This window comes from Abramis brama (genome assembly GCF_963993115.1).
Source record: "Abramis brama genome assembly, chromosome: 19".
Taxonomy (NCBI): Eukaryota; Metazoa; Chordata; class Actinopteri; order Cypriniformes; family Leuciscidae; genus Abramis; species Abramis brama.
The window spans coordinates 4170653-4191629 of NC_139981.1; the positions used below are offsets into that span (position 1 = coordinate 4170653).

The 20977-nt window shown below is 37.7% G+C and overlaps 1 protein-coding gene across 1 annotated transcript in view; it reads right to left on the reverse strand.

Annotated features, from left to right (window-relative positions):
• The window catches only part of LOC311069910 (collagen alpha-6(VI) chain-like), a 59855-nt gene that overhangs the window by 19279 nt on the left and 19599 nt on the right, over window positions 1–20977 (reverse strand). Inside the window, exons 4-16 of the mRNA XM_084093468.1 lie at window positions 15509–16072; window positions 14502–15071; window positions 13721–14338; window positions 13043–13615; window positions 12267–12818; window positions 10088–10663; window positions 7439–8020; window positions 6197–6519; window positions 5005–5083; window positions 4495–4631; window positions 762–854; window positions 480–533; window positions 137–208 (exon numbers count right to left, since the gene is read on the reverse strand). Coding sequence (XP_083949594.1) covers window positions 137–208; window positions 480–533; window positions 762–854; window positions 4495–4631; window positions 5005–5083; window positions 6197–6519; window positions 7439–8020; window positions 10088–10663; window positions 12267–12818; window positions 13043–13615; window positions 13721–14338; window positions 14502–15071; window positions 15509–16072 — 4793 coding nt within the window. The remainder of the gene's footprint in view (window positions 1–136; window positions 209–479; window positions 534–761; window positions 855–4494; window positions 4632–5004; window positions 5084–6196; window positions 6520–7438; window positions 8021–10087; window positions 10664–12266; window positions 12819–13042; window positions 13616–13720; window positions 14339–14501; window positions 15072–15508; window positions 16073–20977) is intronic.

Genomic DNA, 20977 nt, shown 5'->3' on the forward strand with positions numbered 1-20977 from the left:
CTAAATACAAGTGGTGTACTAAGACACACGGTGCTAATTCACATTCTGAGATAAATACAGAAATTCCAAGCAGAAAACTGCACTGATACAAACAACATCAAGAGATGCATCTCCAATGATAACCACATTACTTTACCTTGATTCCTCTGTTTCCACGGCAACCGTTATATCCCTTAGTTCCATTCAACCCTGGTGGTCCTCGATCTCCCTGCCAGACACATGCCGGGAGAGAGAATATTTATCCATGGCATATACAGTGTACATCCTCTCTAAAACATGTGTATTCTGTCCTATATCTTCAGCGACACATCGCTACAGATGAGGTTATAGGGCAAAATTGCATACGAAACAAACTACTAAACTATATGATATCAGCTATACATCATCTTCTGAATTACAAATGTTGAAGTTGCTGAATTGGAATATGAAGTACACATATTGAGAATAACAGCATACATTAGGCTTACACTTTTACTTACCATGCTACCTTCATCTCCTGGAAATCCAGGATGACCATTCTGACCAACTGAGCCCTAAATAATAAAAACAAAAAAAGGGATGCTGACACAGAAAACTGAGTGTGCGCCCTACATAAGTAGAATTTATAAGTAGAAATGATGCTGCCTTCAAGGAAAAGTCAAATTCTAAAGCAGAAATGCATTTATCCTTTGCATAATGTGTCAAGCTCAGTGAGAAAAAATCCAATGAAGATGAACGAAACAAGAAAAATGATGTAAATCCACATATTGAGGATCTCTGACCTTTTGACCCGCTTCTCCAGGGGGTCCTTGTGGTCCAGGTACACCAGTGCATGAACAAGTAACATTGCAGCATTCCCTCAGCGCCACTGTTTCCTGAGGGGAGAGAAAGGCGCACAATGTATGGAACTGTTCGTCTATTGCTGCTGAAGTCACAGGCCATGCATTTAAATTTTAGGGTATTTTACCACAAATTCACTTCATAGAAGCTCGCCAAATTAGACAGTTGGCAACACGGACATGACATCTCTGAAAACTATAAACACATCTACACAAGCTACAATCCAGACTACTTTAAATATTGGTCCAGTTGAAATGGTTTGTGTCGATCACAATGTGGAAATCAAAGATGTTAATAATTGTGCATATCACTGTGTCAAAGTAGTTCATGGTAATATTAATACATTTCAATATTTGATATTTGTGCAATATATAATTTTCTGTAGGATGTAAAATCTGGCTCCTGAAACAAAGGCCAAATGAAAAGCATAAAAAATTCAAATTGCTCATTTATTTAATGAGAGAGTGAAAAAGCGCAACAGCATGCGCAACACTACACGATGCACATCTACACAAGTTGAAGGAAAATAGCTTTGAAAAGTCTGCAGTTAAAATACACAAAATAAACATTCAGTTTCAATTATAAAATTTCTTTCAGAACAGCTGCCAAGCCATTGATGCAACTTGTGCAGATGGTGTAAAAATAAAAGCTTGGCAAGAGTTGAAAACTGCGAGTCCTAAACCCTAAATCCTTAAAGTTGTTTTGTCTGAATGACACACAAAAGTAAAGACTCATAACTCCAAAACTATAACAAGGAGAGTCAAAATGTAGGTATTGTTTGATAGAACACTTTTCATATTTTTTTTGAAAATATAAATTACATTACATTTGGACATTCTCCTGCCAAGAAACTGCTGATAAAAGACAAAAAATATATATAATTTTTATTATGATTTTGCATATCTTTCTTGTTTGACATGCAATAACTCGGGAAGGAAATACGGTAGGGGAAAAGTTCCCCTAAATGTGAGCTGCATCTGGATCAAATTTTGTGGTGATCGCATAAAGTACTCAAAGGTTACAGCAATTGGAACAAAGGTAGCCTTTTTGTTTAGTCCTCACACATTTGGAAGGCAATAAAAAATGGTTGTTTTCTGACTGACATACACAAAACTAAAGACTCATAACTTCAAAACTATAGCAAGGATAGTCAAAAGGTAGGTATCGTAAAGAACACTTTTCAAATTTTTGGAAAATATAAATTAAATTACATTTGGACATTCTCCTGCCGAGAAACGGCTGATAAAAGACAAAATATATATATAATTTTTATTATGTTTTTGCATATCTTTCTTATTTGACATGGAATAACTCAGGAAGGAAATAAGGTAGGAGGAAAATTGGATTGGATCAAGGAATCAAAAGTTACAGCATTTGGAACCAAGATAGCCTTTTTGTTCAGTCCTTGACGCCCCCTAATGGGCATTTTTTAAATTGTTTCTCCATGAAGAATATCTTGTCATAAAAGCAATAGATCATGTTCATTTTGGGCTCATTTTAATTGTAATAATATGCTGTAAAAAATGAAGTGCCATTTTCAATGATCTGTGAATGATGAGCTGTATGATATTTTTGACACATTGCAGTACATAGTACAAAAAAGTATGAAAAAAAAGATTATGAAAAAAAGAAATTCTATTTATCAGCAAATAACTCTGCAATACTTTTCAAATTGGCTACATTCAGTAAAGTTCAGACTCTAAGCTTTCAAATGACACCAATTTTGTGTTAATCAAGGCAAAATATGATAATGAATATTTTATATTATTTTATAATATTAGATGCTTTAAAAAGATGAGATTCTAAGCTTTAAGATGACACATATTTTGTGTTATTCCACGTTTGAAAACGAGCACGGACGGTTCCGGGAACACTGGAAAGCACCCCGGAAAGATGAGAGACTTGTTTTTTTTAGCCAAGAATGCATCACTTCGTGAGGAATATATCGTGATCAGTGCAATGGATTATGTTGGGCTCTTTGTAATCTAGAGAATTTGCTGTCACTAAAGATGTTCGATTTTTCACAATCCATGCAAGTTTCATGGAAATATGAGCTGAAACGTCACATCAAAACAACATAGCATACTACTACTACTTCATTGGTGTGCCTGTGCAACTTCATGTGTTAGAAGTCCACAAGGAATATCTTTAGATCTGAGTGACAGATTTTGGTGAGTTTGGGCTCTTTTTAATCTTACCAATCTGCTGTAAATAACGATGTGGCATTTTCCACAATTTATGCATGCTTCATTGAGTTAAAACACAACATCAGTGCTCCATCTGTATACAAGGCTCTGTGTGCGCCTGCGGGGTTTCATGTGTTACAACTCCATGAGGAATAGCTTTAGATCTGAGTGATGGATTATGCTGAGTTTGGGCTCTTTTTAATCGTGAGTCTTCTGAAAATAATGTTGTGCAATTTTCTACGAGCTGTGCATGCATCATGAAGTTATAAGCGAAAACCTTACGCCATGAGGAATATCTTCAGATCTGATTGATGGAATATATTGAGATATGGGCTCTTTTTAATCGTGAGCTCCTGCTGTAAATAACGATATGTCATTTTTCACGATCGATTTATGTTTCATGAAGTTACGAGCGGAAATGTGTCTTAAATTTAGCATCCATATGCAGAGCCGGACAGTAACGGAGTACATTTACTTGAGTATAGTACTTAAGTACAATTTTGAGGGATCTGTACTTTACTCGAGTATCATTTTTGGGGAGTACTCATGACTTTACTCAAGTACATTTGAGAGGCAAATATTGTACTCTTTACTCCACTATATTTCTATCCATAACTGTGAGTACCCGTTACTTCTTCTAAAAAAAAATTTAAAAAAAGGAAAAAAGAAAAATCTCGGAAACCCTCAATTTGTTGTTTCCCTCTCAAACGTGATTGGATTGTGCAGGCGCCACTGATTGGGACAGCCTATCAGCAATCACCTTCAGCTTTCCGCTAAAGTCAACTCCATGGTCAGATTTAGATAAGAGACGAAACCATGGACGAAACAATGGATGAAGACGCAGCAGGTCCATCCCGGGAGCGAAAAATTTTTTTTCCCAGGATGGTAGGGGAAGACTCATGAATATTCATTAGGGAAGTCATCCCTGATTGGTCTTAACCCCAGTGACGGGTAGGTTTAGGGGCGGGGTTAGGGAGGTCATAAGAACCCCAGTGACGGGTAGGTTTAGGGGTAGGTCATCAGACCAATCAGGGATGACTTCCCTAATGAATATTCATGAGTCTTCCCCTACCATCCTGGGAAAAAAAATATTGCGTCCCGGGAATGTGCCAACCCGTGGCCCCACCTCGCCAGACTATTTAAATTTTCTGAACAAGTTAATGATAGTTTTCGCTTGAAGTGTTTGCTGTGTTTACCAATGTAAGCACTGTGGCAGTAGTAATGCAATATTTAGAAAATGTACTCTTGTACTCTTGATACTCAAGTACTTTTAAAAACAAGTACTTTAGTACTTTTACTTAAGTAGACATCTGACTGTAGTACTTTTACTTGTACTTGAGTAAAATTTAGCAAGGGGTATCTGTACTTTTACTCAAGTAATGTAGTTGTGTACTCTGTCCGCCTCTGTCCATATGTGATTTACATATGGGTCTCTTGAAGGGCTTCTTGTAGAAATCAAATCGAATCATTATGTCCCTTTCATACTTACAATTTGTTTCATAAGAGCATTGCCTAAGTTCAGCATGTTGACAGTCAGTGGTTGCATGTACCCGAAACCTCTGCCAAATTCCAGCTGCTGAACATCCATTTCTCCCTCCAAAGACACAATCAGCAGTGCGCTGACCCCTAGTTTACACATCAGAAATAAGCACAAATAGCTTTGAAATGGTTCAAGTTCAGGGTCACAGTCTCTAAACTTGACTTCAATTCACCTTGACTTCGCTCAGGTTAAATGGGGGAAAAGTCCTCCAAAAAAAAACACATGGGGGCTATGAAAGACTACAGTACTAATAAGAGAAAAGGCAGTGCTTCAAAATTAAACAAAACAAAATCAATATGCAACCTCAGATTTGCAGATGGAGAGGGAGGGGTAACTACGTATATCCTTTTACAAAATGAATTATAGTTCTGCATTAAACTGAACAAATCAAGGAATCTCTCTAGTGTAGGAATGGGTGGATCTATCTTAAAATACTTTGGGATATTTTTTGCTACTTACCACTTTGTTTAAGTCTGTCTGAACTCTCCTTTAAATGCTCAATGCTATCATCCAACCCGTTTGTGAAGATTATTAAAACCTAGACACAAACATACAATGAAATGTCAGAGGTTTTAGCAGCATCATTCTGTGTAAACTCTGAGTTTCATTGTCTCAGGTTGTCTTGAATGAGCAATAAATATTTAAAGCAACATTAAGGAACTTTTCCTCTTCGGTCGCCCTACAGGTTAGAAGCGGAATTGTCTATTACCGCTGTCGTAAATAATTTCGCCACCCGCAGCCTACCGTCGCACGCACGCCCGCTGTTTATCCAGCACCGGCTTTGGAATGAACGATGTCCACAGAAAAGGTAGAGTATGTTGCATGATTTCATGAAAGTATGATGTATTGCGACATCAGAAACGAAGAAAAACTAAATGATGACTATTGTAACGCTTGACGTAAAGCAAGTCAAATTTGTAGTTTTCTTATGTCTCAGATATAGGGCTGCAAAGCGAATCCAGAAGTGCCGTTCACCCTGTTACGACTTGATGAACCACTGATACGATTTTGGAAACATTATTTTAAGGTAAAAAATGTTACTTAGTGTTGCTTTAATGCAATCTAGGTGTCCAATATGGATCTAAGTGATCAAAATGCTGAATCTGATTTCCCAACCATATTTGTATTTTTAAAATGTATATATTTTTTCCAATAGTCCTCTTACAGATGCAATTTAATTCACCATTTTGGGTAAAATATCACACTTTGTTTTAAGGTGACATAGTTACATGTTACTACATGTACTTAATATAGTAATAACAGTAAATCATGCATAATTACAAGCAACTAACCCAAAACCAAGCCCTAACCCTAAACATAACTAAAATAGTAAGCAGTTAATAATTAATATTAGTGCTATATTATTGGTGCTATAATATTAGTGTCAGTCCTTAAGTGCGATGCAACAACGTCACCTTAAAATAAAGTGTTACCAAATATGATAGCAAATAAAAGTGCATAGTGTTTCTTTGGTTGTATAAATAATAGTTTAACTATGTTTCTATGTCAGTAAACATCCCAAAAACAAAATCATTTTTAAATAACATCAGCAGAGGTGCTGTTGTGTAATTAAGGGAACATTCATATAAAGAATGTAATATAGTTGACAATCATTTTGATGGTCAACTTTATATCTCAGACACATTCCCACCTTTGCCTTGGCTTCAGAGGAGACAAACATTCCTTTGAAGGATTCTAACAGAAGCTTGTTGAAGGCAAGGGGCTCCGAAGGTTTCAATGACATCACTTTCCTGACCACATCCTCGTTGTACTTGTCAAAGCCAAATTCCTCCAGAACACGGCCATCTCGTCCAGACACTAGCCTATAGCCAAATCTAGTTGTAATTTGGTCCACTTTGAAACAACACAGATCACCCATCTTGGAGATCTGTTGGATGGCGGCTTCCACCTGAGGCCTCAACAGGCTTAATTGCTTGGACAAGTCAAACCCAAAGGCAATGTCAATATTGCAATCTGTTCAAACAAAACAATAGGTCACAATCTTCAAGAAAGGGAATAGACAAAATAGTTTACATCATTATCATTAATACCATGCATACAATACATGTATAGAACAGTCTACACAGTATATTACCATTTACCATGTTAGAAGACTTTTTGGTAACACAAGAAAAATGTCCCGTCATTAATAGGTAACTATGCAGGAAGTAATGCAGGACAAAATGAGTAGTACTACATTAACACTTCAGCTACTACTATCAACTACCATACAGTAGTTACCTATTAATGACGGACCATTAAGAATGGGTTAGTTCACTCAAATATGAAAATTCTGTCATTAATTACTGACCCTCATGTCGTTCCAAACCCATAAGACTTTTGTTAATCTTCAGAACACAAATGAAGATCTTTTTGATGAAATCTAAGAGCTTCCCGTCCCTCCACTGACAGCTGTGCAACTGACACTTTCAAGTGTATTTTTTATTAGCCTAATGTCCAACATGAGTTCATGTAACAATGCCTGCTCTTGCGTTGCTTCATAAAACTGAGGTTAAACCACTAGAGTCACATGGATTACTTAAATTATGTATCTACTACCTTTCTGGGGTTTGAAAGTGGTAGTTGCGTAGAGACTGTCAGATTTCATCAAAAATATATTCATTTGTGTTCCGAAGATGAATGAATGTCTTACGGATTTGGAATGACTTGAGGGTGAGTACATAATGACATAAATTTAATTTTTGGGTGAACTAACCCTATAACTATTGCTCTAAATTCAAAACTTATTGAGCTCCCACATAAGGCAGCATTTTAATGGTCATATTTGGAAACAGGCGGCAGCTCATCAAGTTTAGAAACAGTGATACTGATATGTAAAGTATTTAGTTTATAATAATAATTATCAATTATAGTATAAAAAGTAATTACTTACATGTGGGAGGATTGTTTTCACAGAGCTTACTAAACACTTTCTTTATAGTTGTCTTCAGTTGAAGGGTTTCGTAAGTCTCAATGAGGACCCGGTCAGGTGACCCAGCTATTTCAACCAGCTCAGATGTATTATTTATTTCATTGCCAACCCCAATAACAGTTATTTCTATTTTCTTTTTTCTGAGATAAGCTAATGCATTCAAGTCTTTTTGATCTGTAGCGTCTCCATCTGTAAGCAGCAGGAGATTCTGAGCGACTCCTTCATCTATTCTGGATCCATTCTCTTTTGTGAAGTACTGTCTAATTAAATTCAGGGCGCCCCAAGTATGTGTGCCCTGCTTTCTTTGCTGAATTTCGTTTATAGCTTTCTCCACTTCATCAAAACTAGTCCAATCGTGCAGGTGAAACTGAGGCAAGAATACATCGCTGAACTGGGCGACACCCACTCGCCATTTGTTTTGAGCAATATTCAGTTCTTTCACAATGCCAATCATGGTTTGTCTGATAATTTTCCAACTTGGTCCCTTAATAGTCTCTGATCCATCAATTAAAAAAACCAGGTCTGATAGCTCCCTCTCACAAACTAGAAAGAGAAACAAAAAAACATTAGGACAAACAACATTAATTGAGACAAAAACAAAAGCATAGTTCGCAGTGTTGAGGAAGCAACATTGAAACTAGATTGGCAAGCAACTTATGATTTAGGGTTTATTTAAACTTGGTCACTTCAGATTTTGCTGAATACTGCATATTCTGCATAACACTTCTATATTGCATATAGCTACAAATACACTCACCTAAAGGATTATTAGGATTACTATTAATCTCATTAATGCAATTAACCTAATCAACCAATTACATGGCAGTTGCTTCAATGCATTTAGGGGTGTGGTCCTGGTCAAGACAATCTCCTGAACACCAAACTGAATGTCAGAATGGGAAAGAAAGGTGATTTAAGCAAATTTGAGCGTGGCATGGTTGTTGGTGCCAGACGGGCCGGTCTGAGTATTTCACAATCTGCTCAGTTACTGGGATTTTCACGCACAACCATTTCTAGGGTTTACAAAGAATGGTGTGAAAAGGGAAAAACATCCAGTATGCGGCAGTCCTGTGGGCGAAAATGCCTTGTTGATGCTAGAGGTCAGAGGAGAATGGGCCGACTGATTCAAGCTGATAGAAGAGCAACTTTGACTGAAATAACCACTCGTTACAACCGAGGTATGCGGATGGGCTACAACAGCAGAAGACCCCACCGGGTACCACTCATCTCCACTACAAATAGGAAAAAGAGGCTACAATTTGCACGAGCTCACGAAAATTGGACAGTTAAAGACTGGAAAAATGTTGCCTGGTCTGATGAGTCTCGATTTCTGTTGAGACATTCAGATGGTAGAGTCAGAATTTGGCGTAAACAGAATGAGAACATGGATCCATCATGCCTTGTTACCACTGTGCAGGCTGGTGGTGGTGGTGTAATGGTGTGAGGGATGTTTTCTTGGCACACTTTAGGCCCCTTAGTGCCAATTGGGCATCGTTTAAATGCCACGGCCTACCTGAGCATTGTTTCTGACCATGTCCATCCCTTTATGACCACCATGTACCCATCCTCTGATGGCTACTTCCAGCAGGATAATGCACCATGTCACAAAGCTCGAATCATTTCAAATTGGTTTCTTGAACATGACAATGAGTTCACTGTACTAAAATGGCCCCCACAGTCACCAGATCTCAACCCAATAGAGCATCTTTGGGATGTGGTGGAACGGGAGCTTCGTGCCCTGGATGTGCATCCCACAAATCTCCATCAACTGCAAGATGCTATCCTATCAATATGGGCCAACATTTCTAAAGAATGCTTTCAGCACCTTGTTGAATCAATGCTACGTAGAATTAAGGCAGTTCTGAAGGCAAAAGGGGGTCAAACACAGTATTAGTATGGTGTTCCTAATAATCCTTTAGGTGAGTGTATCTCAGAAGGTAGAATGAGACACATACAAGATGCAACTCCACATGTGTGAAGGAGACAACAACTAATAAACACAAACACTAAGCATCATATGGGGCATAGATAGAGCTTTAAACTGAATTATATTGCCACATAACATGAGAAGAGTAGGTCAGATTTATATCTATTTTGCAGTGAAAGATTTAAGTATAAATGGACATCCGATCAACTTAGATGCATGAAGTGATTATGCAGAAATTAATCTATTTAATACGCAGTTACTGACAAAAAGTGGCTGAATACATTTAAGCTATTTAAGTGGTCAACCTATTTTTAAATACAGTAACATTCCTTTGAAATAATTTAATCAGAAGAACATTCAGACGTTGAGCTTTAAGTTAATTTGTTCAAAATCTTTGTGCCATACATTTTCAGATTTTTTTTTTTTTAACAAATGAACTCAAATAGCATGTCAGCATTAAAAGTGAACAGATTCATTCACACTTAATACAACATAAAAGAGAAAAAAAATTCCAAATGATCTGTAACTGGAGTTGTGACATCAATTTAACAGGGAAGCTTGTTATTAGAAAATCTGCAGAATTTTAAAAACAGCTGAACAACTGATAAATGTAGCTAAGTTAGTTGCATTGCCATTTTAGCTAGTTATTCCCAAGCACTGATAAAAGGTGATAAGAAATTTACTTGGTTTGGTAAGATGGCAAAGCTCTCGGGTTATTATTTTTTGTAGTCCATGCAGATCCAGGTAGGTGTTTGCATAGTGCACTCGTCCTTTCTCTCCTGCCATCTCCCTTAGCTGGACCTTATCTGCATCTTCAGTACCAATAGCAAAAAAGTTGACTTCTGAATTATTCAGGGATTCAGGCCAAGTGTCCAGTTCACTTAAATCATTAACCTTGCCATCTGTAATCAGAATTAGCACTTGGGGTACATTCCGTGGCCGTCGTCCACCATGAGTTGTGTTAAAGTAGGAGAGTGTGTATTTAAGGGCCCGGGCCGTGTTTCTTCTGCCCCCTGAAGATTTGAGGTTTGAGATAGCCCTCAGAACATCAGCCTGACTGTTGTACTCTTTCAGGGTGAACTCGGATTGAGGGCTGTTAGAGTAGGTGATGGCGCCAAATTGTACCCGTTTTTTTTCAACCACAGATTTGCTCACCACATATGATATTAAGTGGATCATTTCCTTGAAACCATCTTTATTGGGATTACCAGAGACATCCAAAAGGAAGATTATGTCAATCAGTTCGGGTGTCTTGCATTCTGGAAAGATAAATGATCATAATGTAAGAAGTCATTTGAAAAAGTCACTCTGGCTTTGGTTTTTACTATAATACACATGAAAACTGACAATCTTTTAGAAGATGTACACATTAAAGGGACAGTTCACCCAAAAAAACTTTTAAGAGTACACTAGCAGTAGATGCCCTCAAAGCTAACAAACATGGACTAAAAAACACAAAACTTAAAAGTGTAAATTGCAGGTTAAATTTTTTTGACGAAGATAATGCAATGTGTTTATTAAACATAAAGATAAGAACCGCCCACCATTGTTTTTTATACCAAAATGCTGAATATAATATGAAAAGTTGGCACTTTTAACAGTGGTTTTAACCGCTCCCGCTCCCTTCCACTAGATGCGGCGTGACGTCATAAGAGGAACTCACTAGTAGAGTTACCGGCATAGTCAATAGTACGCTAGCAGCTAAATGTAATTACTCATGCATTAAGTATGGTACTCTTCAATGTTGTATTTCTTTGAAAGCTATAGATGCCTTACATAACTACAGAAAAGTTGGTTGTATGTTTTATTTGTTAAAAAAAATTATGGATAAAATAACTCAACTGTAAACACAGGCTACTCGTGTGTGCTGACTTCAAGGGGACCGTGATCCTGCCTGAAATGAGAATAAGCTATTCGCAAAACAAACGGGTTCAGGCACCGGGTTCAGGCACGTCAGATCAGCCGGTCGCAGGTCGAGCTGTTCCACTAAACTCCAAAACACGTTCACCTCACGGCAGCACATAGGCTACTCTCCACTGCTAATTCAATTGGGTGGCATAGCCCACACAAACACAGCGATGGAGACATCGATCTCTCTTTTTCTTTTCTGACAATAAACATCGCTAATTAAATCGTGAGAAATTGATAAAGCGTGGATTGAGGAAGGGTATTACATGACGTTTGAGGCGTCGATGAGACTAGCGGTTGGTGCCTGTGCAGTGTGTGCATCTCTACAGCTCTGATTTGGACTGACACCATGTAAGTAAATAATGTCTTCAGTCATTGTCCCTCCTTGCTATTCTACATGACGGCAAGATTTTGAAAAGACTGGTTTGTTCCCTTATATTATCCGGGTTAAGTTTGCACCAGGCTAGCCTAGACTAGCTCTAACGTAGCTACTCACCAGGACACCTGGCCAACCCTCCACTCATTCTCCTCACACCAAGCATTAATAACTCTTTGAGTGCCATGGGTCCTGGCAATTTCCTCCCCTCTCTCACGCCTGACCAGTTAAAAATTGTAGGGCTGTGGTCCATAAATAATTTGATGGTTTCCCACATCCTCAGTCATTCTCCAAATAGCCATAATACAGTAAGAATCTAGCAGAGTATGGGTTGCGAGTTCCTCTTATGACGTCATCACCAGTTACTGAAAAAACACGCTACCTTCGAAGAAACCCCAATAAATGTTATTTTAACGCATTTTAAGACAGAAATAATTAAATATATACATATAGAGCACTTTAATTTACACATTAATTGGCTGTGGTGGTTAACCTGCAACTTACACTTTAACATCAACTAAAAGAGGTTACCGACATAATGTGATCTCTTTCAAAAATCTCAGATTTTGTTTACATACCTTTGTTACAGATCTTGAAAAGAACCTCACCACCTAATTCTTTCATGGTAGGAACTGTGTCTTCAAAGAACACACGGTCACGGTATCCAGCAATGGCATGAATCTGAGATCTGTTTGCATGTCTCATACCAACGGCATAAATGTTGATGGAATTGTCTCTCAGGAATTTCGCAGGTTCTTTTACATCATCCCTACTATCTCCATCTGTAAGAACTATCAAGAACTTCAAGGCACTGGAGCGGTCTTCTTTAGTCTTGACAAAAGATTGCAATACTTCTGTAAGTGCTTTTCCAGTGTAAGTTCTTCCATTCTTCTGTTTGATGTTTCTAATTCCCTGTAATAAACTAGCTTTATCATCAAATGTATCCAAGGAAAACTCCTCTTCTGTGTTTGTGCCATACTGAACAACTGCAACACGCTCCTTGTTTGGTCCAATCGCAAACTTTTCTATCACAGACTGCATTATTTCCTTGATGTTTTCAAAGCATTCAGTGCTAACACTTTCTGATCCCTCAATCAGGAAGACAACATCTGCAACAAGACCTTCACAACCTAAAAACAAGAAATTTATAAAGTGAACACTCATTCTGTGAAAAGAATCTTGAAACAACAATCGGACACTGGCAGTCATTTATAGGCACGCATCGTTATTATTGTATCACCAAATTTAATAAAAAATTGTGAAAATCAAATAACGGTGCAAACATAATATTGTGCAAATCAAGTAACAGTGCAAACATACCATATAAACATATGCCATAAATTGAATTTCTTACCTTCATGGGAACATATTTCTATAAGGATGTCTTTCTTAATATCCTTGAGAAGATCATAGTTTTTGACATAATACGTTCTTTTTGGACTGCCAGATATCAAAATGAGCTCGGGCTCAGATGCATTTTTCACACCAATAGCATAAATGGTGACATCCTGTTCTGTTCTCAGTATGTTAGCAGGAACATCTACCGACTCTTTTGTCCCTGCTGATTTGCCATCTGTGATTACAATCAGCAGCTTACGAACATTTTCGATACGTGTTTTTTCAGCTTCTTTGAATAGCGGTATCATTTCTCTTAACCCCAGATCAGTCCTGGTGCCCCCTCCATTCATAACGAGATCCTTCACTGCCTTTTTCACACCAGCTTTTGTGCTATAGTCGTGTAATCGGAAAACTGTGGTTGCACGGCTTGCAAACTTCACTACTCCAAAGCGCACATTGTTACTCCCAATCTCAAACACATCAAGCCATTTACTAATGAATTTCTTCATATCTTCAAAGTCGGCAGAGGATATACTTCTTGATTCATCCACAAGGAAGTATATGTCAGCTTTGACTGTTTGCTTGCAACCTACAAAGTAGTGAAAGAGTATTCCATTATGAAATTGGAATTGTGAAACAGGTTGAACATTGTGCTAGTAAAAAAAAAGAAAAGGATTAAAAATATTGTGCAAACCTTTTAATATTGTGTCAAATGGGATTTTAGGTATGATGGCATCTGTGATTTCATTGCAAAGTGTTTTGGTTAAAATCTTCGCAAGGGAATTTAGTTGATCAAAGCGTTCCACATTTAACACAAACTTGTTTGGTGGGTAGGATGCAATCTCTCTCATGTCATCCTCTTTTGCGTCTTTAATACCAAGCGCGAATACAGTGACGCCTGATCGCCGTAAATCTGCTGCAGCACTGGCCGCGTCATCTGTGGACTTTCCATCGGTGATAACAACAGCAACCTGCTGAACATGCCGATCTTTTCTGCTACCTCTTGCTTTGGTAAACACATGCTCTTTGGCAAACTTCAGAGCAGCTCCGGTGTATGTTTTACCACGACCATATGCCATGCTACTGATGTAGCGCAGGATGTCAGCCTTATCAGCGAAGGTGTTCAAGTACACATCAGCTCGAGGGACGTCGCTATAGAGGATCAAAGCTACCTGTATTTTTCCCTTGCCCATGTCGAGACCTCTGATGGTGCTCTCGAGAAAGTTGCGCACAAGTTGGAAGTTTTTGGATCTGATACTGCTGGACTGATCAACAATAAAAGCGATATCTGCCACCACGTCAGACTTGCACTCTGTCAAAAGACACAATAACTTTACAAAACCAAAGTCTTTTGGATTATGTAATACATAATAGTTTTTCAAATCCAGTCATAATTAAAAGCCAAACCAAGGCGGAAAAAGTTTAATAACACTATGAATTTTATTGAAAGAATATAAGATTATGCACACACTCACCCTCTGTGACAGCAGCGTCCTCCCATTTGTCAATGGCAGACTTAAGTTTCTGTAGCACTGATTGAATGTTGCCTACTAACTTGTAGCTGTGCTGTTGACTAGAGATGTCCTTCATCTCATACGAATCAGCGTTGTTTAAGCCAACAGCAAGAACCGTCACTGCTTCTTTATTAATTTTACGGGATGCTTGGATGACACCATCATCAGATTTTCCAGCTGCAATGACTAACAGGAACTGCTTAAATCCTTCAGATACACGGCTTCCAGCAGCGCTATTTAAGAAATTTGTGCGAGCATATTCAATTGCATGGCCAATTCTACGCTTCCCTGTAGGCCTTAGCTGAAGGTTGCGCATCATTATCCCAATCTCACTCTTGGTCTTGTCAGTATTAAGCAGGAATTCCTCTTTGACATTTTCGCTAAACTGAGCCAGGCCGACACGATTAGCATTCTTTCCCATGTCGAGCTGGTTGACCAGTCTATAGAGCAAATTCCTTATTATTGGCTGCTCTTGTCTAGATGCTGAACTATCAACCAGTATGAAGATATCAGCATATTTTTTCAAAAAAGCTGAAGAGAATGGAAACAAATAAATTATTTATATCTAAACAATTTAAACACTAGGGTGCAGACAACAGCAGATTAACAGTATGATGGGACTCAAAGCATGTGCACTGTAAAAAATGATTGTTGGTTCAACTTAAAAAAGTAAGTAACCTGGTTGCCTCAATTTTAAGTTCATTAAAATGAAAAATTTGAGTTGATACAATGAAGGAGATTGGTTTAATCAACATAAACTAAAAATATTATGTTATCTGAACCACATAAATTATCTAATTTGATTTGACTAAAGGAAAAATGTTGTGATACCAAATCATGAACATATATTTTTACAGTGTACATTTATGGAAAGTTTTGGTTTTGTTTGTATTCATTTTAAGGATTTTTATATTCAACAATCCCACTGTATAAACACAAATGGGAAAGCATACAAGGTAAAATGTTACCTTCTGACTGGACGCCCACAGTAAAGCACACTTTGTTGCGCAGACTCTCTTGAAGACCTTGCAGTTCTTGATAACTGTTAATACTGAATAAGAACTCTTCATGTGGGTAATTAGCAATGGTGCGCAGCTTTTCCATGTTGCCTGTTCCCACCCTGATGACAAAGATGGCAACTCCCATATTTCGTAGTCTCTGGGCAGGTTCATCTACAGCATCACTTGATCCCCCATCTGTGATGACTATGGCAATGCCAGAGATATTCTTTCTGGCCAGGTTGAAGTAATTCTCACGGATGAAAGTCAAGGCCTGACCGGTTTTGGTGCCTCCTCCACGGTAGATGAGATCATCCAACTTTTGGTGCAGGTCTCCCTTATCTAAATAGTCTCCAAGTAGGAACTCTTGGTATGTTCTGTCACTAAACTGGGCAAGTCCCACTCTAACCTTGTCAAGGTTAAATCTGTCCACAAAAGCATGGAGGAACTTCCTCACTTCTTTAAAATTGTCTCCAATGCTACCAGAAGAGTCCACAAGGAGCACAATGTCTGCCTGAGCAGTATCGTTGCAGCCTAGAGCAGCAAATGGAAGAGTTTTAGTTAGAACTTTGACCACTGAATTCTGCTTTTAATTCTTGTGTTTGTACAAAGATAATAATAGAAATATCATTTTAAGGATGAAATCAGTATTTGCTGAGAACATGCTACTGTCATGATGTTGCCTTGTTGCTTTAACTTGAGATTCCACAACATTTAGGCCCTGTTTGCACCTGGTATTAAGATGCGTTTTGGTTGATCACAAGTAGACAAGGGAGACACTTTCCCATTTACACCTGGTGTTTTAATCCGTCTCTTTTGTCCACTTTCAACAACTTCTGCTCAGAATTCTTTGAGGGGAGGGTGAATATATATATATATATATATATATATATATATATATATATATATATATATATATATATATATATATATATATATATATATGGGTCATTCCACGAAATCAGTGAAAAATTAAAATATAAAATAAGTTTAAACATTTTTTTTAAAATATCCATTAAATGAAGACAGCATAAAATAACAAGAAATTGTATTGTGCCATCTCAGGCTATGTAATTTTTTATTTTATGACTATTTATCTACCTCATGTTTTGATATTTTTGTCATGCCTGTTACAGACACATGCGTTACTATATACTATAGTTTTAATTAGAAATATATTATAGTTTTCACATATATGAGCAGTATTTTAGTCCCTCTTTTCACTGGAATTGTTTCAAAAATTTTCAATCTTATATTTGTCATTCAGATGACCAAGAACATACAAATTTTGGAGGGTGATCACATGTCAATTAAGAAAAATATATATTTTTACAAGAGAGATATTAAAAGAATGGCTTTGTCAAAAATACAATATAGATAGGGTTACAATGGAAAAACTTGGAAGGCCATTTCAAATATATTTTTTATGAAATGAATGACAGTAACAGGATTGACATCATAACAGGACTGACCAGAGTAACAGGGATGACAGGACACACATTCTTCAGCGTACACTGCACATATTTGTTTACATAATTTTGTAAAGTTTTACCTTTTTAAATTGTATTACTTGACATAGTTGTATTAGCGAAGCACATTACATATCTAAGAGATCTAAAGATTTAAGGGTATTGTAATTAGAGTAATTAGACCCATGCGTCCATCTGTTTGTCTGTGTGAGTATGTCCCCTCACAGAACTTAAAATATACTGATCTGGTTCAATTATTAGGCAAGGAAGATAATCAGATCTTGGCCTTTCTATGATCATCTGAAAACAGATGCTAACATTTGGTTTCACTTTCTTGAACATTACAAGATTGGGGCGAGGGTCTGCAGTCACCTTACTGCTATTGTTTGTAATCGCACTTACATGGATGAATTGACAATGAGTCCTCTGTAGTTTACACCAGGACTAAGTTGTTTAAAAAATAAAATGACATGAAATTATATGTATAGGAAAAAACAATGGGATTTTTTTTTTTTCAATCACCAATAAATTTTGGGGTTTCTGGATTTTTTTAACCAAAATTTGTATAAAGATGATTCTCAACTATGTTATGAAAGATATAACAGAATGAATTGATACACCTTTTTACTTTATGCAATATGTGGGTAAAATGGCCATAAATTACCGTATTTTCCGCACTATAAGGCGCACTTAAAAGCCTTTAATTTTTTCAAAAAACGACAGTGCGCCTTATAATCCGGAGCGCCTTATATATGGATAAAACAACCGCTGACTTAAACCTTGTTTATACTTTCGCCTGGCAACGGAGCGCGAGCAACTCCCCATACAGACGAGGCATTTATACTTGACGCAACTATTTTGTTTTAGACTGAACACCAGACCATACAACTGATTTAGACGCGCAAACTGGGTGCCGGTGTGATGAGATATACTACTAATATCCGTCTGCTCGGGCAGATAATGCTCAAAGTCATGCATCTTCGCATCCGGAGATGCATGACTTTGAGCCAAATCTGCCCGAGCAGACGGATATTAGTTTTTTTATTACCTTCGCGCTCATGCGGACGCGTCGAGTATAAACAAGGTTTTACAGCTCAGCAACTTGTTTTTTCATATTTTTTTGCAAGTGGTAGATCTTGGTTTACATTTGGACTTTGGATGTGATCTTAGGCTTGAAAAGGTTGGTGACCACTGCATAACGCAAACCCAGTCAAACGTTTGACTGCAGGATCTTCTATTCTATGCGCCTTATAATCCGGTGCGCCCTATATATGAAAAAAGTTCTAAAATAGGCCATTCATTGAAGGTGCGCCTTATAATCCGGTGCGCCTTATAGTGCGGAAAATACGGTAATATTATAATTAATACCATTCAATGCAATGTATCTATACACTGTATCTAATGTGCACATTAATGTGTTCTTTAACCGTTTTTTGAAATAGGGATTATTCACCTTCTTTCCTACATTTAGATAGGTGGGCAAATGCATTTTTGTCTCAGTGCATGCATTGTTTTAGTTTGACAGGGTCGGCGCTAGCTTAGCTTAGCATAATGAATGGAATCATTTGTTGCCAGCTAGCATGGCCTGAGTAAAAGTGATATAACAAATAAAAAAAACACCTAATTACTTCTTGTGGCCTGCGTATTCACAACGAGTACAAATAGCGATGCAGATTAACACTAGGCGATTTCCTATGCAGATATTGACTTGGGACTATATTAGGGGGAAGCACAGGCACAGGCACAGAGATATCACGCCCAAGTAGCAGTGCTTCGCCTGTGCTTCCCCCTAATATAGTCCTTAAAGTCCCTGTAAAGGCAATTCTAAAAAAAAATTCTAAACACATTATAAATGTTAGAAATGTATTGCTAAATCATATTACAAAGACTGTGAACTGGGAAGTACTGAATTGTTGAGTTAGACCGTTAAACAGTTTTTCACCATTGCTGTGTTCCGGATTTTTTGGGCGGGGCTAAAACGGGGGCTCGATGACGCACTGAAGCCCCTGAGCTCCTGGACACGCCCCTACTTGATGACGCACTGGAGCCCCTGACGCTGGCCCCTCCCCTAACAATATAGCACATTCACATCAGTTTGCCGATCGCGATACTACATCCTACAGTTTGCTAGCTAGCTATGCCTTCGTCACGGAAATGCGTATTACCTGGATGCGATCACGTACAAAACAGATCGGTGTCCTTATTTAAATTTCCGAAAAACTATCATATCAACAAGAGGTGGATTAATTTTGTGAAGAGCCACCTTGATGGAGAGTCGAGGATCACCGCCAAAACCCGCCTCTGTAGTGATCATTTTACACGGGATAGTTTTATAAACTTTCGTCGGAGACAACTGGGATTCACTGATAATCCGCTGTTACTGGTGAATGGGGCCGAACTGACTATCTCCCGCCTCTGCGATCATCCTCCCGTCGCGCCGACAGCTGGTGCCATCATCGGCAGTGCGTGCCCACCAATGAGTGTAAGTTGCCTTGTGTGCTTATGTTATAATTATAGTAGGTAGTCCAGGCTCGAACATGTATGGCTTTGTAAAACAAATTAAGCTGCTAGGAGCATCCATTCCGGCTGTAGCGGTGACAGTTGAGCTTTCCCGCGAGTGGGCGTGGTTTCAGCGCAGCCAGCGGACACGCCCCCAGCGTTTGAGAGCAAAGACTACTGCTCATTTTTTCAAGATTTTGATAGCTTATTTTATGTAATTGCCGGCTTTTTTTATCATTCAAATTTGGCTGGGTGGCTAATAACACATTTTTCTGTGGTGTGACAAACTCAGAACACATACTTAATTTTGACTTTACAGGGACTTTAATATATAAGTCAATATCTGCCTAGGAAATCGCCTAGTGTTAATCTGCATCGCTGTTTGTACTCGTTGTGAATACGCAGGCCACAAGAAGTAATTAGGTGGGGTTTTTTTTTTTTTTATATCACTTTTACTCAGGACATGCTAGCTAGCAACAAATGATTCCATTCATTATGCTAAGCTAAGCTAGCGCCGACCCTGTCAAACTAAAACAATGCATGCACTGAGACAAAAATGCATTTGCCCACCTATCTAAATGTAGGAAAGAAGGTGAATAAGCCCTATTTCAAAAAACGGTGGAGTGTTCCTTTAAGGAGCAACATTTAATGAAAAAAGTAATAATTGGCAACATTTTAATAATAATATCTAATATTTCATAGGAATATTGATGTATAATTTATTTCCATATTCTTCCATATTCTCTTGTTGTGTCTCACAAAATGCCTGATAAACATGATTTAAGTCCTGATGTCAAGTGGACATGTATGAAATCAACGCCCTTTTCTGTAACAGAAAGTCTTTTTTTTATTTGAAACCCCATAACATTTTCCTGAGATGTTGGTTTATGAAATACAATTTGAAAAGTAGTCCGATTTAAATTATAATTACAATATATTATCATATTTCCTACACTTGATCACTAAATTAATGTCAAGGTGACACCTAATCTATGTCATCCCTGTTACCCCACGTCAAAACCTGTTACTATACAAAAGTAACAGGCCTGACAGTAACAGGTTTGACAAATTCAAGCTAATTTGCTAATTGCTAGCTATTAGGGCAAGGCCACAAAAGCACATGTTGTACACTTTGAAAGGATATTACTTGTAGATATTGATTACATTAAGTTAAATAAATAATTGTTTAAATTTATACTTTAAAAATCAGTAACAGTTTTGACATTGCATGATGTCCCCACCTCAGTTATACCTAATAAATCATCAAAATAGAGCATTATAGAAGAGAGGGAGAAACTTACTTGTGTTTTAACTGTTGGAATAATGATTGAGAGATGATGTAACTTCCTGGAAGTGATGTCACAGGAATGTACCATTATTTTACAAGGGGTTTTTGGTGAGGGTAACAGGCATGACATGAAATCAGGGGACACCGATAAAATGGTTTATATTTTATTAAAAATAATGTATA